This window comes from Netta rufina (genome assembly GCF_964035555.1).
Source record: "Netta rufina genome assembly, chromosome: 4".
In the NCBI taxonomy this organism is placed as follows: domain Eukaryota; kingdom Metazoa; phylum Chordata; class Aves; order Anseriformes; family Anatidae; genus Netta; species Netta rufina.
Window position 1 is genome coordinate 71,274,470 of NC_140127.1, and position 27,422 is coordinate 71,301,891.

At 47.0% G+C, this 27,422-nt stretch overlaps 1 protein-coding gene across 4 annotated transcripts; it reads right to left on the bottom strand.

Moving 5' to 3' along the window:
- Window positions 1-108: 108 nt before the first annotated feature.
- Window positions 109-26,826, bottom strand: LOC311209235 (charged multivesicular body protein 3). Of its 4 annotated transcripts, XM_084286499.1 has the most exons (7): window positions 26,436-26,792; window positions 23,897-24,036; window positions 7,193-7,253; window positions 4,227-4,406; window positions 2,930-3,051; window positions 1,630-1,744; window positions 109-668 (listed from the first exon to the last, which is right to left on the bottom strand). In XM_084286499.1, the coding sequence occupies exons 1-7, from the start codon at window positions 26,659-26,661 to the stop codon at window positions 535-537; spliced, it is 978 nt and encodes a 325-aa protein (XP_084142625.1). In that variant the 5' UTR covers window positions 26,662-26,792; the 3' UTR covers window positions 109-534. The 4 variants fall into 4 exon arrangements, with proteins under 4 accessions (XP_084142625.1, XP_084142624.1, XP_084142622.1 ...); XM_084286498.1 differs by lacking the exons at window positions 23,897-24,036; window positions 26,436-26,792 and adding an exon at window positions 7,546-7,662; XM_084286496.1 differs by lacking the exons at window positions 109-668; window positions 1,630-1,744; window positions 2,930-3,051; window positions 4,227-4,406; window positions 7,193-7,253 and adding exons at window positions 9,664-11,714; window positions 13,494-13,609; window positions 25,514-25,686 and having other exon boundaries at window positions 26,436-26,573.
- Window positions 26,827-27,422: the final 596 nt, after the last annotated feature.

The following is a 27,422-nucleotide window of genomic DNA, read 5'->3' on the forward strand; positions in this document are numbered from 1 at the left end:
ACATCCTCAATGCATTGGGTCTTGTAAAACCAAGGGGGAGCTGGTAAAGGTGGACCTGTTTTGTGAAAGCAGCCTGAAGCCATGAAAACTACCAGTTGCTCCGGTGCATCAGTTTAAGAGCAGCTTTAATAAAAGTTGTAGTGAGTCAGAAAAACACAGATCTTACACCACTGAAGGGTTTTTGGTAGCAGACTAAGCCAAAGTGCCTTTCAGGGAAAGATGATACTTGAAGCTAAGAATATCATCCAAGACTTCATAACTAAAAATACATAAAATTTAACACCCTTGCCATTTCACTGTAACCTTTCACAGGTGATAAAAGGCCGAACAGAAAACAATAAAATCATCTCTCCAGCCTGCAGTCCCCAAGAAGTATATTACAGGAGTTTCTTGGAGAATACAGTCCCCGGGACAGAAAAAAAAATATATATATATTACACAAAGTATCCTCATGTATTAAGTTTTGCATCACGAAGGCAGGATAGAGCATCCTGCCACGAAACAAAAGGCAAACTGTACACGGCTCTTCCCTCCTTAGCTGCGCAGGGTGGCCAGGCGGGACTGCATGGCCTCGATGTCCTCCTCCTCGTCAACAGCAGCCGCCGCTCCCATGGACTCGGGCTCCGGCAGAGCGTCTGTGACTTTACTGGGTGCTTTACCCAAGGCCCCTGCAAACAACATAAAAAGACCCCTTAGCGCGTGTTAAGTCTTTGTTTAATAGCCAGCAGCTTGTAATTGAAATAATGTCAGTTATTTGAAATAATTCAGCCAGGCAGTTTGAGTTTACAGGCCCTGCTGCTGACGCTGTTGTATTTGTCAGGCTCCTGAGGACAGCGCTCTGCTAAGAAGAGCTCCAGCTCTGTGCTTCTCGTTCTCCTCACCGCCCCACTGTGACAGCCCGCAGCACAGCAGGAAGGGAGCTTCTCCGAGCGAGGAACAGGAGGCAAGAAAGCAAAACAAAGCAGGGCAAGAGAGACAAGAGAGGGCAGCGTGCCAGCGGCAGCTCGCAAGGTGAGGAGCTGGGGCACTTGGCAGGCAAGGTGTCAGAGCTGAGCGCTGCTCTGGCACCAACAGGCACCAGCCCCTTTCACAAGAAACTCAGGTAAAGAGCAGTCTGAGCATCGCCCAAGTCAAACAGCTAAAAGAGCAGCTCAGCACCTCGCGAGGTGTAAGGCAGGAGCTTTTGTTTGCCTATTTATTATTCAGCAGCTCAAGTCGTGAACGGCATTGTACAGCCAGAAACCCCAGGGCAGCCTAGGAACTGAGGCAGTGAAGCAGAGTTGATTCCCTGGCTTCATTAACAAAGTGTATCTATCTGCCCAGGCACACACATTTTACCTTGTTAAAAGCAGCCAATACAGACAGGAATCTGGTCAAGCCTAAATGATAAACTGCAGGGACTTCAGCTGCTGCTTTATTGTTTATGCTTCGCTGAACCTCGCTGGCTGCACCGCCCGCGTTCCCTGAAACCAGTCTGTCAGGCACTCCTTCGCTTTTAGGGAAGGTAAAAGGCACCTCTGGGAGGCCACAGCTGTTAAGCCAGGACAGATGGAAGTTTAAAGCGTAGCACCTTTGTAGTTAACAGAGCAGGAGGAAGGCTCCTCGCTCAGCAAACACACACAGACTCACCCGCTGTAATTTCAAAAAGGATTTTGTCAATCTCCATCTCTGCTTCCTCCTCCATTTCGTCCTCATCCTCCATGCTTTCAAAGGTGTCCTCGAGCATTTCCTCGATAATGCCAGCCTGCCAGGAAACAAAAGGGCAGCACGTGATGGCCTCGGAAGCAGCAGAGAGGACAGGTCCCCCTGTCAGCCTACCCCCAGGTTGTGCCTACCCCAGGCATTTCACAACTGCCACAGGCGTGCTGCTCGTCTGCTGCTCGAGCTTTCCTGAACAAGGCTGCTCTGTTGCATGAGGGCTGCCCAACACGCTCACCTACAGTTTAAGCCTGCATCCGTACAGCTGGTAAGAAAAGCAGTAAGAGAACTGAAGATGAGCTGTGTGTTCCCACACTCAGACCCCACAGCCCTTACTCACTGCTGTTGCATCTCTACATAGCTACAACCCCGGTTACTACACGTCTGCAGTCACAGATGCAGCTGTATTTCACATGCTTCCATCACAAAGCAAACATTTTACAGCCTGTTTTACAACTTAGGTCTCACATAAACTTTCCTTTTTTCTATCTGCATTTAAATACACCCCCTGCAGGGCCTGCAGCCCGCATACAGCCAAATTGTTCTGGTGCACAGTCATAAAATTATTGAGAAACAAACTGGTTTAACCCAACCAATCTTGAGCAGCATGTAAGAGGAGAAAAGAACAAGATTTTGGCAGTTGAAAATAACCACAATAAGAAACTAGTACACTATAAAACCAGAGCACTTCCATCAGATGGAGACACCACGCTAGGTGTTCTAAAACCAGCATCAAGGTGGCTGTTTTGCCTCAGATGGGATTTTCACTTTCCCACTCCACAACAGGCTGCAGTGGGTGTCCTGTAACGAACGCTGCCCTCCTTGAGAGCAGGAAATTTGCTCTCCCTCAGAGCAGCTCAGGGTTCAGGGCAGTCACTGGGGTGTGGGCATGAATCCTGCTTCGAGCCGTGGTTCCCCAAGCCCTTGGGACCACCAACTACAACTCCTCTGTATGGGAACAACCTTCCTCCTTCCACCCTCTACTTCAGCAGCTTTTTTCTGCTGTAAGCTTTGCACCAAGCACGTTGTGGGTATCACTAAGTCAGGGTTCTCCCCACAGACAGGAACTTATTGCAAAGTTCCCAGCCAGTAACGTGCTACTTGGTTTCTGCTCCTTAGAGCTACACCAGACACCCTCCCTCAGACTATCTAAGCAGGTGCACAGCGCTCCAGCATGCTGCTCAGCCACCTCTTGCTCACCCAAGTCTCTCATTTAAGTTACAGATCTTACCTTCATCATCTCTTTGGACAATTCTCTCATTGTTGCTTGGATTTCAGGGATTTTTACTAGGTTCTGCATAGCCTTCATGACTTCTGTGCTCTTCTGCAATGAGCCTGCTACTCTGAGGACAGCTGTGAAAGAGAGGCAGAAAAAGCTTGAACAATCCAGGCACCACCAAAAGCAGAGAAACCACATCCTGTGATAGAAATTTGAGTTTAGGCATTTTTAAATGTATATCTTTCTGTTTTATCCTTGTCTACCTCCCTGGAAAAGCTCAACTCCTTACACATCTGAAAAACCAAGCATCTAGCTCCCGTACAATTAGCTGGAGTTGCCAGATTGCCAGCAGAGATTTCCACCCAGGTGGACGCAGCTCATAGAAGAGAGAAGAGAGCACAGGCAGAAGTCCTAGTGAAACAGCTTCACAGCAAAGGATAAGCTGGAAAAATAACCCTGAAGTAGATACACTAAAAATGTGTAGTTTAAGCTGAATTTACCAAAAAGTCTTTCCAGAAGCCGTTCTCTTAACATAGCTTATATGTTAAGCTTATAGGCTCTTCTCACACATGTTGATGTACCATGATCAAAGCGTAATAGTTAAGACTTCTCTGAGGTCTTAAGTTCTCATCTGAACTTGCAGCTTCCTAGTCATGGCTAGCTTACTTGTTTGTGGTTAACATGGTCACTCCTTAATGAAGCAAACGAAGTTACAGCATGTTACTTCTCACAGTAATACTTCATTTCTCTAGCATTAAGAACCTTACACTTACAGTGTTACCAAACTGACTGAAATCTTGACTTCCGCAGTCATTGCTTGAGCTGAAGAGCAAGTTAATACAAACTCCAGACTGAATTCTGGATTCCCTCCACGTATATGAGTCCATACATATATATATATGTGTGTGTGTGTGTGTGGGTATTCACTCTACTCATGGATGTCAGTCCTAGTCAACTGGAGAGGAATATCAGGACGAGGCTGTCAGTGCTGCTCAGGTTTGTGCAAAACCAGCGTGTGATTACGGGTAGAGTCACTGCTGTGACTGTGTGAGTGCCTCTGCCTGCTGGGGGCAGGTGCCCAGCCTGGCTGGACGCACGGACACAGACCCGCAGCAGCTGTACGCCTCCAGGCCTGGTACAGGAGGAATTTCGCCAGATCCCGAAGCCCAGCACTCCCAGCTGCCTTTAACAAGAGCAGCTCTGCTTCCACATTCAAGCTCTCCCAGCTCATCCTGTATTTAACCTCGGTGCTGCAAATAGAAATTGGAGAGCGGGGAAAGTTCCCGTACTCGGGCTGAGCCGTTCTTACCAAGCTGGTTCTTCATCCCCATGAGAACAGAGTTCATGTGAGCTTTGGATGCGTAGAGTTTGCTCACGGCCTTCCGAGAGCGGATCAGTTCCTTTGCCAAGATCACACACACGTCTTTCTGACCCTTTTTGGCAGCGTCCTTTATTGACCGTTTCACCTTTTCCTCCTCTCTCTGAATATCTGGAGCACGGAAAAACAGACACAGCAAACATTAACAAGCTGCTGAGGATTTGGAAGAAAAAACAGTCATTTGCTGGAGTGGATTTTCAGTGCAAAGAATCGTTTCTACTTAATTCCAGACTTCTGTTACTGAAAGGCCTTGCTCTAGGCTGATTTACATATTAGCTGATTAATTCAGCTACATATTAATAGCAAAATTCTCTTTACTCAACATCAACCTCGGTAATTTCCTTTGTAATTAGGGTACTGTGAACGACTGCTCAGAAATATTGCTGCATGAAACTGAGCTAAGGTGAATTCTTAAGGAAAAAAGGTCTGGTAAGAACAAAGCACTGGGAATGAGAACCTTACGTAGAAGGTTAGAATAGCTTCACTATTACACCAGCCTGACACAAATAGATACACATACACATATACACACACTTTAATTACTGTACTGATTTGCTGCTTGCAAGATTACCTCTTCCACGTTCATCCCCAGCTGGAACAAAGTTACCACAAGGAGATAAAACCAGTCTCAGCAGAGGGACAGGAATTGTTATCAGTGAAAATACTCACCTGTCAAACGCCACATTCACAGCTTAACCCACATGCCTATCTTTGTGTGAATCTGAGGGATGTTAGAGGAAAAAAAATGTTCTCATCATTTCTAGATCCCGGAGATGTATTTATCTGACAAAATATGCTCTCAAAGTTTGTAGAAGGCTGATCGCACAGAGGCTAAAAGTTTTATGTTACCCTCAACAACAACAAAGCATGGCCACTTACACAATGAATTTACGGAGGTGCTGAGAATTACTTAGAACCACTGATTTCTTCATTACCACCAAAAAAATCTTCACACTTGCAGACAAACTTAATTATTCCCTCAGGCACAGCTCGTTAAGCCTGACGTGGGTACCCAGCCAAGTCTGTGCTCCTGCTTAAAGAGTTACAGCCTTGAGTTTGCACTGCTCATGCTTTAAACACCTGCATCATGTGTGAACTGGCACATTCACATTATGAGCTGTCTGCCTGCTACCAGAGCCATGGATATTTATTGGGGAAACATGCGAACAAATCTTTACATATGGCCTCAAAGAGCCTGCTCAAACCCTCCTAGCATCCGGCGTCACTCAAACCCTTTCCATAAAAGCAAGCTGGAGCAGGAGTACTGCACTGAGCCTGTTCTCAGTGAGCACAAAGAGCTGGAACTGAAATTAAACGGGCATCCTTAAACAATAAAGGTTTCTCTAGCAGATCTGCGGTGACTGCTCACACACCTGCCTCGCGAGACGATGCTGGCTGCGTGCAGAAGCAGCCAGGTACCTCGAAAACCTCAATGTAAGAGATGCAGGAACAAGCGTGGGCCACTCAACCCTTCCCTTCTCCAGAGTCAGCAGTGAATTAGCCACTGACAAAACGTGGCTCTGGAAAACCTTGTCTTAAAGGAAAGGAAGAACTTGGGTAAGTAAGGGCCAGGCTCACCTTCCTGAAAGGGGCTGAAGGAAACAACCACAACAAATACCGCTACAAATAGCTTTGTTTGAGTCTTTTTGATTTATACCAGAAGCTACACATAGGCAAGAAACAAAAGATGACCTTTTACAAAAGCAAAAGCACCAAACACACTTTTTGGCATAGGCTTTGCCATGGGAGCTAAGGCGCCCTGCCTGGACTCCGGACGAGTCGCTCTCCCAAGCTCATTCAATGGCTCCTTATCCTACGGGACTGGCAGAGATCTGTAGGACTGCAATCAGAAAAAATACACTCCTTGTTGCTTCCTCAGTATTATCTGCAGAAACTTCACAACCTCACAGACATCTATCTGTATGTCAGGTACAGGAGCAAGCCAAGTCCCAGCTGATCCGAGCAGGTGAGACAAACGGCTGAGGTGCTACAGCTGCAGAATACGAGATTCGTGGCAGGGAGGGGGGACTGAAGGCAGCTGGGTGGCAACATCCCTGAGCAAAACCCAGAGGCACAAAGCAGCCCGAGAGCAGCGGGGTGGTGCTGCCTCCAGACACGTGCAGCACAGCCCTCCTGAGGGAAACGAGGGCAGGTCAGCATCCTTCCTCAGAGCACAGCCATCACTGGGGTAAAATACTGAAACGGGCATGAAGTTGAGAGGAAACCCAAGATCCACAAAGCCATCGGCAGTGAAAACGTGGGTGGTTTGTCCCTATTAAGTGATTGCTAAAACACGCTTTGCTGTAAGATCAGCCACACGCCTCAGCCAGCCTGCGCCTGACACAGCCCCACAAAGTGCCTTGGTGAGCCCGAAACAATTCACAACGAGCATCGCCACGCGTCAGCGCTCCTGGAAGAGGCACAAGCCCTGAACTCATCCCACGGAGGGGAACAAAGCCGGGCTGTGCTGCACCAGCAGCCGAGCACCTCCCTCCAACAAGAAGGGAACGGGTGGGGGAAACACGAACCCAACCAGCTGGGGCTGAGGGCAGGGAACAGCCTCCAGGAGTCACTGGGAGCAGGCACCACACGGCTGCCGACCAAAAGCCTTCACCAGGGCTTCTGGGTGAAATCCCGAGTCAAAGATGAGTCAAAATCTTCTCACCAAGGGCCTCCAGGAAGCTCCACCTCACCGGGAGCAGGCACCGCTTGGGTTCTGTGGAGACTTTTTCTTGGAGAACTTGGTGGCAAGGCCATTTTGGTAATGTGGGTTGTGTTCTTTCCAGACGTGGTGCTGTGCCCTGGGTTATTCGATTTTATAGCCCCCTCCCCGTGCTGTAAGGTTAAAAAAATACCTGAAGGAGGATGAGGAAGGGAGAAGGGAGAGGAGCACACACCTCTGATCTGCCTGTCGATCACCCGCATCTCCTTCCGGATCTTCAGGGACCACTCATTGACCTCAGGAAGGGAAAAACTGACAGTTATTGGGAATTCAGGTAAAAAACGTTTCCCGTTTGTGTGTTTTTTTTTGCCACTTCGCCATTTAACAACAACGGAAAGCGCTTAAAAAGGCACAAGCTTTAAATTATGAGCGACAATTACATATGTAGTTATTAAATATGTCGTTATGGAGTCCGAATGACGATTAAATGTCGTTATTTAACCAAAATCGCGATGAAACACGCCGTTTTTAAGCCCGGCTCGGCCCCGGGGCTGTGGCCGTGAGGCAGCGCCTGCCCCCGCCCCTCACCATCTCCTTGGGCGGCTTCTCCGGGGTCTTCCCGAACAGCCCCATGGCAGCGCCCGCCGCTTCCGCCCTCACCTCCCGGGGCACGGGCGGGCGCGCTGCGCATGCGCCGAAGCCCCGCCCTGCCCGGCTGCGCCTGCGCTGAAGGCACCGCCCTAGCGCGGCTGCGGAGGGTGTGGGTGGGTGGATGGGGAGGCGGAGGGTGCGGCGCGTGGCCACGCCCCTTCAGGTGGTCACGCCCCCTTTCGATTGGCCACGCCCCCTTATGTGGGTTCAGGCCACGCCCCCCCCCCGCTGCTCGGGCCGGGAGGTGGTGCCGGTTGGGAAAGGGTTAAAAGAATAATGATAAGGAAATTAAATGGATTAACAGTGGGATAAAGAAAGGGAAGGGGGAAAAAAGGGAAGGGGAAAAAAGGAGAAAAAAAGGAAAATGGAGAAAAGAGGAGAAAAAAGAAAATGGAGAAAAATAGCAGAAAAAAATTGAGAAAAAAGGAGAAAAGAAAAAGGAGAAAAAAAGAAGAAAAAAAAGAAATGGAGAAAAAAAGGAGAAAAAAGAAAATGGAGGGAAAAAAAGGAGAAAAAAAGAAATGGAGAAAAAAGAAAATGGAGAAAAAAGGAGAAAAAATTTGAGAAAAAAATGAGAGAAAAGGAAACGGAGAAAAAAAGGAGAAAAAAGAAAATGGAGAAAAATGAGAAAAAAGGAGAAAAAAATTAAAAAGGAGAAAAAAGAAAATGGAGAAAAAAGGAGAAAAAAAAGAAAATGTAGATAAAAAGAAAAAGGAGAAAAAAACAAAGAAGCTGTAGAGAAATGTTCGGAGGCAGGCACATTCAGCAGGCGCTGCCCGGCTGACAGCAGGGGACGGGGCCTTGGGGCACGGCCAGCCGCTGGGCGTTATCCACACCTCCAGATGTGCCCGCCGTGGCTCTTCTGCTTAATTAGCAGAAAAGCTCATTAACAGCAGCTCGTGTCATTTATCAGAAGCACTGGGTCGGCGGAGCAACGGAGGGCGTGCAAACAGCCTGCAGCTGAATGAGTTTGTGGATAGAGCCGGAGCCGGGGCCTAAAACAGCAAAAATTTCACCTGTGCTACGAGGGCGGTGGCGGCTGTGGTGCCCCTTCCCCTTCCCTGCCTCGGTGCTGCAATAGGAAATGGGGAAAGAAGAAGTACTCACGGTTAAAAACTGCTCCTGTGGGTATTAGGAGAGCGTCCTCCTGCGATGACACCCGGCGACTGCCTGGAGGGGTGAAACATTGCTTGGTTAGGAGGAAAAAATTAGCGTCTGGGTCTCCTGCACGGAGGAAACGATGGCACAAAGCTCCCAAATGGCTGCAGGGAGACAGCGAGGAGAGATCCGAGCTGCAGGAGGGACCTGCGGGCAGGTTTCCCCTTTATTTATCTTTTTATATCATACGGGCAGGAATCAGGAAGGAAATAAAAGTGACACTCTTGCTTCTACCACGTTTCATTAAACAAATTAAACTTCCTTTCTCATTTATTTACCTTTTCTTCTGCTTCATCATAAATTATCACTCCTCCCCCCCCCACCAAAAGAAAAATCCTTCAGATTTTAGATGATTTCTGAAAGCTACAACCAAAACTAGAGTTTCTTACTGACACACAAAGAAACAGACTGTTTTTTTTTTTTTTTTTCCTCCTGGCATCAAACATCTCGCTCTTCTCCAAGAAATCTGAAGTCACTTCCAAAAAGCCCCTGTGAACCTGGCACGTTTGACCTTTTCAAGCTGCTTCAGGCCCCACACCCCATTCTGCTGTTTCGTGATGGTTCCGTAGAGGGACGCTCTGAAGTCTTCCTAGATATCTGCAGATAGGGGTACCGGAGAGGATCTCTCCCTGATAAAGCCATTAATTAGAATGGTTAATTAGAAACGCCCCGGTCAAGCTGAGAAGACTTAGGAATGAAGAAGCTGCAGTGTGACACCACTGCCTTCAGCCTGGTTGGTGACGAACACTGGAGAAATGAATCCCGGCATCACCAGGAGGCGAGTTATTAGTCACAAAAGTGGTGTTATATTTTTATTGTCTTCACAGATAAATCAGACCAGCAAGACATCTGTAACCATACACACAAAATATTTATCAAAACAATTAACGTTACAAATCTCCTTTTAAAATAATTTATTTCACGGATTTCTTTTTTTTTTTTTTTTTCAATGGTACTGGCTTACAACATACATTATTCAACAAAGATGTGCTGAACAGACCCTAAAAGAAGAAACACTTAAATTAAGCAATTGTCTCTGATTCGGTGGCACCCACATCCTGACGTGTAAACGTTTGCTGGAACGCGCTCCTCTTGTAGGCTTGATTTTTGTGCTTCCAAAAAACAGCATCGAGTTTCGGGGTGTTGAAAAGAAAAGCGAGTTACCGCACGGTTACGTCTGCATTCAGTTCGACACACAAGGCAACCAAATGATTCTGTCGTTAACGTTAGCTTCATGTAGATCTGAGCTCACGGCACTAACATTGAAACTAAAAAACTCCAAACCACATAATCCGGGAAGGGACTAACATTTAAAAGGCAAGCAGAAATACCCCGGGAGCTTACAAAGGACGGCGGCGGCGCAGGGCTAAGATGGGGAATCGTGTGCCAAAGGCTGCGGGTGCGTGTAGGGCTGCTTCTTTTTGTACGAAGCCCACCTGCAGACGGGGCAGCAGTGCCGCCCCCCGGCCAGCCACATGACGATGCAATTCTGGTGGAAGACGTGGCCGCACGGCAAGCCCATCAGCAGGCAGCCGTGCTGGAAATTCTCTAGACACACAACGCATTCCGTACAGTGCAACATCTCGGGGGGCCAGGCCGCCCAGTCTGGCTCGGCGTCGCCCGTGGCGCTGTAGGAGCCGTACGACCTCGCTGCTTTCCCTTCGTACGGCTCGCTCGGGCAATATTGGCTGGCACACGAGCAGGGCTGGGCACGGCACCGCCGCTCTCCGGCGCTGGGCCCGTGAAATGTGTTTGGTTCATCGTCCTCCGAGCCTTCCCTTTCGCTGCTGGAGACCTCTCTGGTTTCGCTCTCAGAGTCACTTTCGCTGTCTTGGCTGGATTCCGGCAGCTCCTCATCGGGATGGCCGCCGAGGCATTTAAACCTCCAGATGGGTAAGTTTTTGATGTAATCGGTCGGTATCAGAGGGTGAAGCCAGAGATCGGGGAAAGCCAGTCGCTCCAGGAACAGATCTGGGTCTTCATCCCAATCTGAGTCAAAAGGGAAGTGCTGGAAGGAAGCAATGGGATGAAACAAGTAGCTGGTGTACCAGTCCCACAGGCTCGACAGCCACTCCAGGTTATTCGCGTTGACTTCGTCGGCGTTGTTGTGGCGCCGCCTTTTTTTCTCAAAGTAGTCGATGAGCAGCCCGTGGCCGAGGTACGTGCTGAGGAAGAGGGCTGGGTGCGAGGAGTAGAACATCCAGTCGGCTCTCACCCAAGAAGCCAAAGTGGTTGTGTTAGAGTACCTGAAGAGTTTTAAACTGTACTCGTAAAAGCTGTCTAAGTAAGGTAGTTGCAAAAAACCCAACACGGGCAGCCAGGAAATAATTAGTAGTGAGTTATACGTCCCTAAAGTGCTTATGAGAACCACAAAGCGCTTTATGGTAGCGCCCTGTGTAATGAACAGGTCCATCCAAGCCATCAGATTGACCAAAACTAGGCTTAAAACAAACAAGTCGTTAACTTCGGGTTGCAGCGAGCGCAAAAAGGAATCCATGGCACGTAGTGATATGAATTCACCAGTGTTATTCCCATACCTGTAGATCCCCTCGGGAGTCCTAAGTATGTAGGACGGCGTCTTGTAGACACCGATTTCTGCCATGTAACTTTTATTGTCCCAGTTTTCCACGTTCACAAAAATAAACTCTACTCTTCCGGTAAACTTCACACTTAGTGCGGAGAAGAAGGCCGGAGGCTGGTCGAGGTTGGCAAACAGGTAGATTTTCACCCGGTACTGGTCGCTTTTGTTCCATTCTTCTCGTAAATGTTCGGAGTTGTAGATGGTTTTGATCCGAGAAGCAGCGTGGGCTGTGATCCACTTGAAGATGTGCTCCACTTCGATCTTGCGCCCGCTGTATTCTTTGAGCATGACTTTGCCCTTGGAGGTGCTGGTTTGCGGAACTGACATGATGAGGGTGGACTTCAGCCAACCCCTCCTCCTGCAGTACCTACAAAGAAAAGGGCAAGTTAGATTATGGTTTTATACTCCTGGAGCTGCAGTCCTTACATTTCCTTAACGAGCCCCAAAATTAAACACAGTGAGCACCTGGGAGTTTTACAGATAGCAGCAGGAAATACAGGCACCCAAATATTCTCTGACAAAGAACGTTTATTTTATAATATGTTTGCTACCTTACAGGAAGGCTGTAAAGAGACGTATATTGTAAAACGCTGGAGAGGAATGGTGTTAATTTCCATCAGTTATTAGAATAAACGAGGCCGTACATTAGTCATTCATGCTTGAAGACTTTTTTCTCTTCACTCTAAAGCTTTAGTGGTAGGAGCTATTCTTCCTAGGCATTCTGGCCAAGAAAACAACCATTACAATACAAGTCAGTGTCCCACTCTGCTTTCCCAAACCTGCAGGTAACCTTTTCCCAGTGCTTCCTTCCATCCCAGTTTTGCCAAGTGGCAGCCAGGTGAGGTTAAGGAGCCTTTGATGAAGCTGAAACGGGGATGCACTTCCTACTGGGGCTGTTTTGGAAGGATGCCAGCAGGTTGAGAGGTGTGGTGAGAGAGCTCACCACAAAAACCAGCGGAGGAGGAAGCAGGCACGTGCCACCAGATGGTTTGGACTGAAAGAACACTCTCACTGCCTGGGACGAGCTCGTGAGCCATTTGCTTCATTCACTGGCCATCTGACCCACGTCCTTTCTGGGTCTATCAGTGTCTCTTTAGCCAAGCACAACTCCTCATTTCAGGAATCTGAATGTAGCATTTTCAGAAGGAGCCCCAAGATATTGCCCCACTAGTATCCCATCTACTGCTGCAACTTAATGAAAACTATTCGTGAGGACTGACTCGAGAAAACAAGACACTTCTTATATTACAAAAAACACCATTTATGTGTTAATTTAAAATATAGTATTTTATCTTAATACTAAGACTAATCAGGAGCTATGCAAAGAGAAACACTGCCAAACATGTAAAATGTTCAAATACCAATGTTTTGATTATCCAAGATTATTTTGCTAAACTCTGCAAAATCTAAGAATTTCCCCTCAGGATTAACTTTGTGATTTCCGTAAACGTTTAGGGTTAAGGTATGTAACACGTGCGCATAGCCATGCATGTGACTGGAATTCTAGACAAGATTTCTTGTCATGTGAAGCAAATGCTTCCAGCAAAATGTTGCAGAAAACACTGCTTTTACGGTGGCACAGAATTATTACCAGCTTCTGTGACTCTGCTTCTCTTCCTCATTTGGAATCATACACAAACATCAGTGAGCCTTGCACAGCGCGCTGTGTGTTGTCAAAGGGCGTGCTCAGGTTTAGATATAAACATTTACGTATTTGTCAGGGAACAGGGCTTGGCAGCAACCCTGAGAAGCAGGCACCGCTTCCGAGGTTCACGCTAACCTGTGTTTCCCCTTTCCAGATGGCAATCGAGCAACTCTGCAACTGAAACAGCTCTCCCGGATGGGCTTTGTGCTAAGAAAGCACAGCTCTTGTCCCCGAATGCCTTTACTACAAGGCTGGATTCTCCTGTTCACTCCTTTCCACTGCTGCACTACGCTCTGCAGAGTCTGATCACGCAGCTCCCCGTGATGCTTCAGGAAGCTGCAGATCTGTGCTGATGATGTTGATAAATAATGCAATATTCAGAACAGCCTTTAGCAGAGAGAAACACCAGGAATAAAGGCACCCTTGATCACAGCCCCGCTGCCACAACACAGCTAAGCCTTACGATGTTCTGGGGATTGAGGTAATCCTTTAAGAATATACCTGGGGTCACTGGAACAGTTAAAAGTGCCCGTACGTATGCCGAATCTTGACACTTTCTTCACCATTTTCTCCCAGTGGACTTTACCCACCAGTGGACTTCTGTCGTTTGCTATGACCTAGTGACAAAAGAGGTAATCATTTAGTATCACAGTAAGTTTGCTTCCCAAAATAAGGAATAAATATTATAAGAGTAAAGACCTGGTCACCCCTGCTACTGTTTTCCCCTTCCCTTAGGGCTTACAGCAGCAACATACACCAGGTCATCACACAAAGTGCTTTTGGAGGGTGAAGCTCAAAGACAGAAATAGAGTTTCTGCGGAAAGGCAAAAGTGCATCATCATTTTAAGCACCTGCTAAGCTAATAAAATCAGTGACACTTAAAAGCTTTGGGAAAACAACACAGCTATTGTTAACTGGTTCATTGTAGGAGACAAAGGGAAATTGTATTGCAGGTTCCTCTTCTTCGCAGTAAAGAAGACAATTATTTTATTGCCACGCTCCATTAAAGTTACAGCACACCAAAGACATCTTGTCTCACAGCAAGTAAAACGTGTTATAGCGTCTGCACTTGGTACCAGACCAGACTGCCAACAACCACTTCCGAGCAGCAGAAACTAATGATCAAACTGCTAGATAACGTCTAAAAATCTCGTCTCCTTACACCTCTGCCAGTGACTCACTCTGGGAGTTCATGTGGCTGTTCCACCAACCCCAGACGTCCCATCTGCAATTTCAGGATGATAATTCAGTGCGATGGATCCCCAAAATCTAATTCCTTATAACTTAATGCATTAAAGGAGTACTCCTGGTTACCTGGATGTAAGCTTCCCCAGATGCAAATGCCAAAAGATATGTGCCATCCTCTGACTTATCACTGCACAGGGAAGGGAGGTAGAAGAAAACAACTGCCTGCCTTTTGCTGGCAGGTAGTTCTGCATGACATGACCGATCATGCATTATTCCCTCAGCAGTCACACTTTCTATTTTGGAAATGCCTCACGTGCTTATGCAAACTGACTGGCAACCACTCGAAAATGCGTTTTTAAATTAAGTTCTGAAATTTTCCATTTGTTCAGCGTTTGTTTACCCCCCGTTAAACTTCTCCCAGTCATTTTCAGACTCAATAACCCGGAATGTCAGTTCTCCTCGGTAGGGCAGGTTGGCAGCAGGACTAACAGCTCTCTGCGTACAGGCTGAGACACAGCTGGAAAGCGTGGCTGGCTGTTGAGGCTCAAAAAAAAAAAAAAATCATCTGATTTGTGGTAAGCAGCATCCACCCAGAAAGTGAAAACGTACAGGTTCACTCAGCACAACCCCCTATAGAGGGGAACAAAGTGAAACTGCAGCTGGAGATCACGCTCCCATTCCTCTGAGCCCACCGTGTTTAAACACAATCACAGGTGAACATCTAGATAGGAGTCCCTCAAGCTGTTATCAATTCACATGTCAGTCAGAAAAGGCTTTTTGCTTCCCCAGGAACTAGGTTAATGTAACCTTCAAGCACCAAGGTAACCAGCTGGGGAAGCCTCCTGAGCTTCGGAGGCTTCTTTACATCCCCTAAAACTGTAACTGAAGCAATTACCGTGGATGTTTTAAATTTCTTCCTTTTGTATGCTTCAGCGAAGAGACCACATTCCTAAAGACACCTTAAGACACTTCTGTCAATAGATCCTCTGAGCTACTACAGCATGACAAATGCACCTGATGTAGAAATGAATCATTAAGCTTTATTAGTAAGCATCCCAGTAAAGTGTTGCTAACTCTTACTCTTTGGAACAACGACTCCGAGATCAGTCGTTCCCCAAACCCTGTGTGAGTTCAGTAAAAGCCTAGCCTGGTTATTGGGCTATTTGTAGTTTATTTTGTAAAATCAGATTAATTCCCATCCTCCAAAAAAAGCCTGTTCTCCTGGAGAAAGCTGCTTATGTTGTAAGACAAGGCCAGAACTGGCAGGTTTTATTTAGGAAATGGATAGCACGAACCTTACTATGGCTTTGCACGCTTTGCGAAATGTCTTGGTCTCATGCTTTATGTCATTACAGCTAAAAAAAAAAAAAAAAAAAAGAAAAAGGCATTTATTGCAGCTGCTCCTGCAGCCAACACCCACTTCCAGCACTGGGAGTTCACCACAGAGACAAGGGATTTTGGAAAGCAATCATCTCTGGGGAAGGGGGGGGTCAGAGAAAGCAACTGGAGGTTAAGCAATCACAGTGTAATTCGGGTGAAATTAAAGATAACTTGCAAACACTTGTAACAGGCTTTATTTAAGAAGTGTGATTTTTGATAAGCTAGGAAATGTAACTTAAAAAAAAACCCTGTGACTGAGGAAACCAGGAGCTGGAATGCAAAAGAGGCCTGCAAGTTCTTCAAGTTCTTCAAGGATTTTATATTTTAAGCAAGGGGGGGGGGGGGGGGGGAAAGATGTCAAATCCTGCATTTCTTCCTAGCAAAGGCTTCCAAAAATATGTTAGAACCAGTCTGAGAATCTACAAGGAATGCAAAAATACATAAATAAATAAATTGAAAAGGAAGAGCTAGCAAAGAAAGACAAGCAAGAAATAAAAAACCAAGTAAGGAAAAAGGCAGTTTAAGTTTGACTATGCAAAGAAACATTAGAAGCTGCACCAAAAGGTTTTTCAACCAATTGAATAAAAACAGAAGATGGGAAAAAGAAGTAGGCTGGAGATACAGGGAAGGCAGAAGCGTTAGGTAATTTGGGTCTCAGAAATGAAATGAATGCTCTGACTCAATTTTCAGATGACGAGGAGGTGGCTGGCTATGGGCAGGTCAGCAAGAGTAGGGACAGAGACTGCCACCTGGAGATGGAAACAGAACTTAATGCACTTAAAATCAGTAAGCAGGCTCTCTGTCAGCGAGCTGTCACACAACCAGCACACGAAACTGCAGAAGCACCTGCAAAGATTTTGTATAAAAACACTGTCAGGGTAATTTACGCTCTGACCGCAGAGTGAGTAACTGTATTTAAGAGAAAAATACCCCACTACTTTGATCTCAGTAGTATGCAAAACTGTAGGTAAAGGCACAGAGCTGATTACATTTTCCAGCATGGAATTACTGAGGTTGTATCATTCCTGCTTCAGCTGCGAGTTAAAAATCAATCTTCTCCTGGAGAGAAAGAAGCGAGTTTCAAGACAAAGGAAACGTCATAATCTTGGCAGAGGGTCCAGCATTATGCCACGTGGAAAGTTTTCTAGAGGGCTGGAGATAAATTGTGTTAAAAAAAAAAAATCTGAAAGTGAATCAGAAATTGGCTAAGGCTAGAAAATATCAAAATGCCAGCGAAGTAGTAACAGGCTCCTTAATGGATTTATCTCGGAGATCAGCTGAGCATGTACTCCTATTAATGCCCCTCCTGCAGAAAGCTGAAGGCTCCCAGAGCCATTTGTAGATGGCATAAAATTGGGAAGCACGTCTAGGTACAAAAGAGGATTATAATGCTGTCCAGGAAGAGCCGCACAAATCTCGTAATGCAGGGTGTCAGAAATGAAATTGAATCCCATAATGAACAGGACACTCGGGGAGTTCATCAGTTAGAAACGACGAGGAGAGGAAAAGCTCTCGGGTCTCTCGGCTGATCCACCAGGAGCTGTGAGCCATCAATATTACCTGGCTGCGGAATAAACACATCCTGGGAAATAGCAGGCCTGACAAAAACAAACCCTGTGATTGATCTCAGGTATCGGGAGGCGCGGGGCAGGCATTAGGAGTCGCAGAGACTAAAGGGCAACGCCAAGTTAAGCACAATGAGAACAAATTCGCCACGAAAACTCTCAGACCAAAAGCCGGAGAGATTTCCAAGAGGAGTGGAGCAGTCGATAGGAGTATTACACACGGGGAACTTCTGGCTGAAGAGAGAGAGCAAGGTGTTTTACAAACAGATATTCCATCTGGCAGAGGTGAAGTCAGTGATCAGGACGGCCCCTTTCAGCCACAGGCCCTATTTCATATTGCAGAATTCAAGACAAAGCTCATACAGAAGAAAAAAAAAAACAGAAATCAGGTGTCTTTTAGGAGATCAACTAGCACGGCTGGGAAACAACCGTGACATTTACGGGGACACGAGCCCTTCAAGCTTCCCTCGTTATTAGCTGCGCTCACGTTCTGCAAAATATCAGCTGTCAGAGTGACAAATAATACAATGCAGATAATCCAATTAATCCATTAATCATCTTAAGGGGCTAAGAGAATCCAATAGGATCAAAGTAACCCTGCCATTTCACAATCCCGCACCACGGAATAGATCTGCACACCCAACCCAGGTTCTGACTGCTGGCTCCGAGCTGGTTCTTCCTCTACAAATGAATTTTATGTTGTTTTGGTGGAAGAACCAGCGTGGAAGAAGGAACTGGAGAGAAGATTAGGCTCTCAGTGGGCATCTAGCCACAAGCTTCCTGTGAAATCTCTGACACAAGTCTCTTTGTAGTGCATCTGTTAACTGGGGAGGACCATAAAATACACCAAAAGGTCAGAAGATGCTCAATAATGTGAAATGCTGCAGGTAAGATGTCCCACCGAGATGTGCAAAGCAAACAGAGAAATAGAGGAGACTTCCAAATCCCCATCTATTTGTGTATTTTAATTTTCTTCTTTATTTTCCCTTCATTTTGCAATAACTGGAAAGGTGAATTTCAGATACAACAGGTAAAAAAAAAAAAAAAAAGTGATCTGAGGACACATAATGCTGAAAGTATTAAAATCCTAATGATTTCAACAGGTGTCTGCATAGGTAGCTTTCGCAGTGAAGAGCTCTCCTGACTTTGAATTAGACAGAACAGTCCCACAAGATGCCAATCAAGAACCTAATTATTCAAATCAATTTGATCCATATGTTAAAATAGCCACAGTTATGACATTAGAGAAGCAAACGGGCTTTAAAAATAAATATCCCAGAAAAAGAAACACATAAATGATTTGTAAAATAGGGCAACGTGCCTCTCCTGCTTAATCCGTAACGAAAGCCTCTCAGGTGGATGCAGAGATAGCGCCCTGACTGCCGGGTAACTGCCACTGAGGCAGCTGCACCGTAATTTCACGGGTACTGTTATGTCTTTTTATAAGTTATTTTATGAAATGTATTCTTAAAATGCCATTAAAAGACGTAGATATCGAAGAGACTCAAGGACACGCTGCTGCTGTTGAAGAGTTTGCTCTAACAATCCGCAAAGACAGATTCCTCTTCTGGTGCCCCAGCAGCATTTGAGCACTTCTCTATTTTTCTGCTCACTTAGATCAGATTTTGCTCAATCTCTGTTAGACGTAGGGATTTCAAAACAGGTCACGGTAACACAAATTGAACTCCGTAAGTCATGAAGCTTACACCTGGGTCTGTTTGAGTATCACAAGGCACGAGAATTCAAGTCAGATTGGCAAAAGGAAGGGCTAACAACACTTTGTGCTATCCCAACTCTCATTTCTTTAATCAATTCTGGTTCCTTCAGCTATTCTCTCTTCCTCCTCTGACAGAGAAGTCATACGGAGGACAGAAACATACGAACCATTTGATGTATAAGAATTACTGCCACGTGATGGAAGAAAGAGCTTCTACACATATCAAAGATACTAAACAGGATTAAACAGTGTTTTTTATTTGGGGAATAATCCTTGCCATGTACCGCACACAGGCCTTTGCCCTGGAATGAAAGCACCACTCTTAACAAGTTGCTTCCACCTCAACAACTTGCAGCAACCTGAGTACTTCACAAACCACACGCAAGGATAGTTTCACGTGGAACCTGGACGCTTTGGACAAGCAGCTTTTGCAAGAGGACACCCCAAAAATCAGTCCTTAGAACTAGTTGTTACCCAGTCTCACGGCCACTGAAACCTGAAGTAACCTCAGTCACAGCAAAAACACCCTGGCCATTTGTTTGTTTTGCACATTCAACAGCCCTCCTGCCTCGCTGGTTCCATTAAGTGCTGTGCTGGTTGTGTTTGGTACGTGGCACCAGAGATGGGAACGCTAAAAAAAAAAGAAATCAGAGCAGAAAGGCAGAGCTGTGAGATCATCACAGCAGAAACTTGGAGCTAAGTGATGCACGTGTGTTTTTTTTCAGTGATGGAAAAATATTCACCTTGGCAGCATCCCTCAGCCATGATGGGATGTGAGCGCGTGCCATTAAAGGAAGAGAAAACTGTATCCAAGCGAAAGCACCAAGGGGAGCTCCGACATTATCCAAGCTGGAAGGCAGCCAGGGTACCAGGTGTCAGGCGCACCTGCTCATCCTAAGAGCGCACAAAACTCTGAATGCACACAAAACCAGTCAAAACTTGGTTCACACAAATAGCCAGAACTTGGTTTTCCAGCTTGGCCACAAAGACAGTTCCAAGAGCTCATGGAGACCAGGCACTGGGAGCTGTACCAGGGCTGAAATCATCAGGAAAAACAAAACCTGGGAGGGAGGAGACACCACGCGGGGAATCCTCCCAGAAGCAGCCACCCCTCGCCCAGCCTGGGCACGTCGGTCTCTGCACGGAGCACTCCGCACATCCCAGCTGGAAAAAGCTGCGTGATTTCGCCAAAAGCCAAGCTCATTTCTAACTTCTCTAACGAACTGGGGTGTTGTGTGTGTGTGAGAGCTGTCAGGCCGGCTCAGCAGTTTCCCCTGTGAGATATCCAGACCCCTGGAGGCCCAGGAACTCTTCCAAGGTGCCTGCAGAGGGTGAATGAGCAAAGGAAGCTTCATATCGCTGCAAAGAGTCCACGCACTCCCTGAAAGGCTTTGGATCCACAAAGACATTTAAAAAAGCGTTGGTCTGTTAAGCTTCCTCTGTATTTTTCACAGAACCTTTTGTAATTAACTGTGACGTTGCTATCCTTCCACAGGCAAAGCAGAAGCAGGAATATTGGGCCAATCCACATTTAAAAATACATCTAATTAAAGCTGAAGGATGTGTTCTTTATTAGAAGCATGGGGAAAGGCCCGTTTACGTTATTCAAGATAAGATCAATACTTTCTGCTTGATTCTCTGCACCTTTACTCATCGGGAAACATTTCACACGCCGATTATTGTTCTGCATTGTGCTGATGGAACAATTTCCACAGCCACTCTGCCCCAAGGACTCACAGCTGGCTCTGAATCCATCCCTGTGGATTCTGATTTTTCACTATTATTTTTAACTTTCCTCTTCTGAGAAAGAGACAAGGAGACATTTGATCAAAATGGGCAAGGATGGAAGACTAAAGCCGTTGTAGCATGCAAAAATTAACTTCCCCATAATCGTGTGTAGTTTCTCAAGGAAGGTGGGGTGTTCTGAGCAGAGGCTGAAAACGAATGAGCTGTTATAATCAGTGAACAAAGGTATGAAGGCAATCAGAGAACTGTTAAGTTTGAGCTGAGGGTATTCCACACCCTTGGCTGGGTAAGAAGGCTCTCAAGAAGGCTACTGAAAGTTAAAATTGGGTATCCTATGGTCAATGGTCCTGAAGCTACTGGGAACAGCACAAATACTGAACAACGTGTTAGAAATTAGCTCAGAGCTTCCACTTATGTTCCTCCTAATGAGAGCAACCAGTCACCGGGCAAATTTGGGAAGGCAAATACAAAAATTCCTCTACATGCAAGCAAAAGCAAACAAAAACAAAGAAAGAAGATCACCAAAACCCTGCAGCAACATCCCTCGCTCTGCGATTACACCGCTCGAAGCCGCAGCTCAGGTGCAGGTCAGGCTGGGGTTTGGGAGAGGCGTGGACGTGGCACTGAGGACGTGGTGTGGTGCTGGGACTCTGCAGGTCAGGTCGGTGGCTGGACACGGTGATCTTCACTGTCCTTTCCAACCAAGGTGATTCTGTGATCGTATGCTCTGCATCCACAGCAATGCCTCCTGCACCTCTTCTAGGCACGATGGAAGAGGTTTCAAAGCCAGGAATAAAGCTCCCTTTGTTTCTCTCTACTGCCATGCCACAACACGGACTCTTTCTTAAAGCACATATCTAAATTTAGATTTTAACTTCGTTCCAAGCAGATTTTTATCTGTAGATCATTTATTCTATGTTCTTAAAAAGGCCACAATGACTACAATGTTGTCAGATGTTGCTTCCAAAGACTGACCAGAGAGCATAAGCCCCAGCAGAGTGTAACAAAGCCACTGCTCTCTGTTCCTCGTCCTTTAGCACCAGGCCAAGCAGCACCAGTCCCTGCTCCAGCAGCCACCACTCGTTCTCCTTGCCAGCCAGAGAAGTGCGTAACGGCAGCTGGCAAGCAGGAAGAAAAACATAAAAGTGTTGAGATCATGAGCTAATAGCAGAGAGAACTTGCTGCTGTCTGTGGAAGCTCCACGCAGGAGCACAAGGCACTCGTGAGCACTACGTGGGTAAACAAATCACCACTGAACCTGGCTGCTTTGCTTGTGGACCTCCAGAGAAAGAAACGCAGCCACAAAACCCTTCGTTGCCTTGTGTATGGACTTCAACTTTCTTCAAGAAATCCACCTTCCTGGCTCTACGTGGTAAACTCACTTCTGATTTTGTCAAACATATCAAGAAATATTTGTTGTTTCCTCTTTTTGCTTTGGTTCTCTGTAGACAGTGTTTGCCATCACACCCCCAGCTTGTGCCACCCCAGGAATTTCATTTGCACGCACTGGAAAATTAAAATCATCCTCCCAGTCCCCACGTTCTGATCCATCGTCGTGAAGCCTCCGACACCACCTCAACCAACCAGCACTGCACCAGCCGAGCCAAAACTCATCCTCTCCCTCCACTGCTTCCACGTGGAACAGATCCACAACCAAAATCCAAAGCTTTGCAAAGGAGAGGGATGTGAAAAGAGCAGGCAAAGATCCGTGAAAGGACAGGAAGAATCTAGTGCAGGAGAGAAGCGAACGAAAACTCAGCGATGAAAACTTGAGTGAAGGCAAGAATGAAAAGCAGAAATTTGATATCTTTAGTGGTTTTTATTGTCGACAAGGAGACAAATAGCGTTCACCAAGTGAATTATTCAGTAAATTCCAGTATTCTTTTTTCCTGCAGCTATTGTGACCAAGTCAATAGCTGTTCAAATATTGCCAGAACGATGACAACATTTATCACACTTGAGGTATCAAAACGCAGCCTGTTTGATTGGCTGTTATAAAGCTAGCTGGAAATATGTTATGATTAAAATTCTGCAAACAACTGACAACAGAGAAGTGCCTTATTTTACTCCTGTGACCAGTATGGAGAAGAGAGGAGGTTTTTCATCGTATATTCATAAAACTATTTGTCAGCAAGCTGGAAGACGTTCACTAAATTTCCTTTCAATGCTTTCTCTCTGCTTGAAGAATCCCTTCCTGTATGATTTAAGTCTGAAACTTAGACTCAACGATCTTTTCCAAAATACAAATGCCATTTCGACCATGAAGGTTGTCTGTCCTCCTGTTAGCTATTTTAGGGTGAGCTCTGATGTGGTTAATGATGCAGCTCTAGTACCAGCAAGTCATTAGATCCTGAAAATCTATTTAGATAGGAAACATGAAGAGAGGAGACCAGACAAACCATTTAATCCAGGAAGTGGAGCTCTCAGCTAAACAATGAACTGTCTGGTGGAGAGTTCTGGTTGCCTGACGTGGCCGGTAGCAATGAACTTTTCCCTAAACAAAGTCTTATCAATGGAGAAGTTGATGAGGAAAAGTAGTTTTTACATTTTGGCCCAGATTACTCATCTTATGTTCTCATATGATATCTCATATGACAATGAATTGTTTCAGAACCCCATCTGCAAAAACCTGTGTCTCCTCCCCCCAGATTTCCTCCCCAAACGTTCTCTCATTCTCACGCAGCCCTGGCGAAGCATGCCATAAATCAGTGAGTCCACGAGCTTTGGGGAAAGGCAAATTCCAAGCCACCAGAACACGTTGTGTAACCAGCCTGCCAGCCTGGGAAGCAGCACGCTGAGATCTTGCCTTCGTGAAGAGGTAAAGAGAGGCTGTAAAAGCGCTCCAAGCCCCTGAGATAATCAGACACAAACCAGTTGGGGCTGAGCACGGAGCAACCAAAAGAAGAGCAAGACCAGAGGCACCCCTCCTGTGGCAGCTGGGAGCACCCATCCTTACTGCACCTACTTCACACAAACTCGCACGCTATCAGGGCCAAGCCCTCGCATAGTTCATGCAGTTAAGTGTGTGCTGCTTTGTTTGTTTTCTGGTTGTAAAGCACCTGGCTTTCAGGCAGCAATCCACAGAACAACAGGTTTTCTTCTTCTCTGTGTAGGAACTCAGTCACCTCCATCCCTGCTTGGTTTTTAGAACAGATTTGCCTCTTATGATCTCCCTGATATCATTCGTCTTTGCCATCATCCCTCTGTTGCTCACTTCTCCTGCTGGTTAACCACCCCCATAAACTCCTCCTTCGAGACATATATTGAACGTGATAAATACATGAAAACAAACGATCGAATTTCTGTACCTGTACCAGCCAGATCCCATCTTTCGTATCTTCTACGAGCTCATAGAAGTGCATTTCACCACTGAAGTTTGTACTTGAAACCGACTCAGAGGCCTCTTCCTCCTTGAGAGCAGAATAAAGCTCCCCTTCCATAAGGTCACCTGGAAGAGAGACAGTTGGAGAAACGCAGTTAAAACGCCGCTTATGAAAGATGATTTAATAATGACAACTCCTATCACTAATGGCAATTTGATCTCAGAAAGTAGTTTCTCTAGAGATATTTAAAATAGTTTCTCAAAACCCTTTTCAGTACAAAGGCAACTGAACTTCTACTATGATGTTATTTTAATTCTATCTACAGCAACACGACTGTGAACAATTTGACTACGCTTCTGATTACACAGGTGTCACACACACACAACCACACACACAAAAGAATAAACGAGCATCCTCTAAGCCTCGCTACCTGAAAATAATAGTATTTCAGTGGCAGACAGCAATTCTAATCCACGTATCTTTGCTTTCATTTCACAGGACAATAATTTTGCAGCAAGCAAATTCTTAACGCCGCTAACTCAAGCAGACTTCCAGAATTTCAATCAATAATTTGGCACTGAAAGACGCATTGGTTGTCCCACCGCGAGGAAAAATCTAACACAGAACAGTTTAGCTGTTGGACTCTGTTTGCAAAGTTGCAAAAAAAGTTCCCATCAGCTCCGTCCTAGTGACATAAGTAGCTCATGGTAAAATTGTTCTGATATTTCCTCTGTAATCTCATTTCCTTCCCATGCTTTGTTTCACAGCCCTTACAAACACCGTTAATGACAATCAGCATTTTGGTAACTAATCTAGTAATCTTGAAGAAACGAAGTCTGGTTCAAAGAGGCTGTTTCCTACAAGATACTCCAAGAAAAAAAAGCATTGTGTTACAGGGGAAACCCTCGAGAGCTTTCAAAAAGTATTCACAGAACTTAAAATTTACATTACATACAACACAAAAATATAGAAAAAAAAGACCTGCAAAGCCTATCGGTGCTAGAACTGTTTCCATGACATTTTAAGAAGTCAGTTAATACAGTTTGTTTGGAGTTAAACACTTCCCTGCAGCATTTGCAGCCCAAACATAATGACATCATGGAAGTACGTGACAGCCAAGGAGTGAAAGTGATTGGAAACAAAAATGAAACTGCCTAATGCTTCTTGCTGTGGAAGCAGCAAAGTGAATAAACAACATAAATAAACAATGAACAATAAAAGCAAATTAGATTTAAGTGTCCAGCATTAATATCAATTATTAAAACGAGGTAGCATTTTCGGGTCATGGCACTGACTATATTCATCCAAATCCTTCTCTTTTTCTGTCTGGACTTTCGAGCCCCCTCGCTGCCTGCCTGGAGCACCAGCAGGTTTCTCTTTCCTCTATCAGCAGCCCTTTGATCATCGATTTAACAGCAGCAACGCAGGCTTCCCTGCTGGGCTGGCACTAGGGTTATTACATCAGCTCCATCTCCTGAGCCCTTTGGGCCATCTCCCTCTGCCTGCCCCACGCCAGCAGCCGCACTTTCAAGGCATTTTGACAGCTCTGCCCACCTTCACCCTTCCTCATCCCTCGCTACTCAGCACCCCCCAGAAGCCCACCTCTTTCTCCTGCTTTCTGCCAACTTCTCAAACGCTCCCCTGCCTTTCCCCAAGCCATCTTTAGCACGCAGGATCTCCTTCTGCTCCTCTTCTACAACAGCTCTGCCTGCCTCCGTGCCCACCTCTTCTGCTCCTCACCTACGGAAGCACCGCTTCCATCCTGACAGCGAGACCTGCAAGAAAACGAGCCAGCCGGGAGGGAAAGGAGCAGGCAGCAAAAGCCGGCCCCGGCTGGAAATAGCAACCCACGAGCCTGCATATATTTGGCTCCTTCCCTCCTCGCTCCTCACGGCGGATGACATTCGCTTTCAACCCCGACACAAAACCTCGCGGCGCGACCCACACCGCCCACGGCCAGGCCGAGCTGGCTAATCAGAAATAACCCTTTCCCCTCGGGGTTTTGGGGAGAAAAAAAAACATTTCTTGGCAGCCTGGCGGAGGCCTTCTCCTCCCCGCTCGGCGTTCCCAGCGTTTCAAACGCCGCGGAGCTTTTCCACGTCACGAGCCCGGAGCTTCCCCGAGCCTTCCTCCATTTCCCCCGCTGTGACACCTCGAGTTTGGGGGCACGCTGGGCCCCTCCTTGTGTGCATTTATGTGGCAAAAAGCGTTGAAAAGGGATAAATTGAGGTGTTTTTATATGTTTTGAGGCCCCTGGTTGTGGGCACAGCAGTGCCCTGATGCCCTTGGCTGGAACCCCTGAGGCTGTGGCTGCAGCAGAGGGCGGTGGAGGTTTTGTGGCTGCTTGAGGCCTGGAGGGAAGGAGGAAAGGAGGCAGGAGGGGGAAGGAGAGAGGGAAGGATGAAGGGAAGAAGGGAAGGAGGGAGAGAAGGAGGCTGGAGGGAAGGAAGGAGGGAAACAGGGTGGCAAGAGGGAGGCAGGAGGGAAGCAGGGAGGCCAGAGGGCAGGAGAAGGAGGCCCCTACCTGACTTCTCCACCAGCTCCCGGACATCCTTCTTCTCGGGCAGCCCCGAGTGCCCCAGCCCGCGGCACTCCAGGATGGTTCGCAGCTTCCTGAAGCTCAGCGCCACCGGGTCCACCAGCTGCGTGGCGAAGAAGCCGGTCTCGTACCACACCACGGCCTCGAACACCCTGGCCAGGACGAAGAGCAGCAGGAAATAGAGCAGCAAGAAGCACAGCTTCAGCCACATCTTCCCGCCGGGCTGGGGCTGGAGGAAGAGGAGGAAGAAGACGAAGGGGGAACGGGGCGAGGGAAGGGGGCGGCAGGCGGCGGCCGCGGGGCGTTGAGGGCTGCGGGCCCCCGGCCTCCCTCCCGCCGCTGTCCCCGCCCCGGCGGAGCCGCGGCCGCCGGCGGAGACATAACAAGTGACGTGCGGGGAGGGCACGGAGGCGGGCGGGGACGGCCGGGGGCCTCCCCTTCCAGCCCTTTTTCCTTCCCCTTCCAGCCCCTTTCGTTCCCCTGCCCTCCCCTTTCCATCCCTCGGGGCCGCGGGGAGCCCCCGCCGAGCCCCGCGGGGCGGCCGCACCCGCCATGAGGCGCCTGAGGCGGCGCGGGGCTGAGCCCGCCGCGGGCGGCGAGTTTGGAGCTGGATAAATAGAGAGGAAGGGCAAAAAGAGGGTGTAAGGGTTTTGGTTTGGCGAGTTCAAGCCCAGATGGGGTGTTTTTTATTAGCTACAAGTGTTTATTTAGCTGGAAACGAGCGCTTGGGCAGCGTCATGGGAAGGGTTGGCTGAGGCACTGCTGGCCCCTGAGGGGATCTGGGTTGCCAAATCCACCCGCACCCACGGACCCACACCTGGAGAACAGATCCCAAGGAGGCAACACACCCCACAGAGCCAAGGGCGAGCTTTTCCCCTTCTGGAAAACATATATATTGTTGCTGTGCTTCATCCTGTGGTGTTCGTAGCTCCAGGTTGAGGTGTTCGTAGCTCCACATTGAGGTGTTCATAG

Bases quoted from the DNA above. Each gene is read 5' to 3' on its own strand.
- LOC311209235 (XM_084286497.1), bottom strand. From the start codon at position 26,661: ATGTGGCTGAAGCTGTGCTTCTTGCTGCTCTATTTCCTGCTGCTCTTC. The intron at 13,610-23,896 runs GTACAGAAATTC...TTTTGTCACTAG, and splicing joins ATGGGATCTGGCTGGTACAG to GTCATAGCAAACGACAGAAG. The intron at 11,715-13,493 runs GTATATTCTTAA...TTTTCTTTGTAG, and splicing joins AACTGTTCCAGTGACCCCAG to GTACTGCAGGAGGAGGGGTT.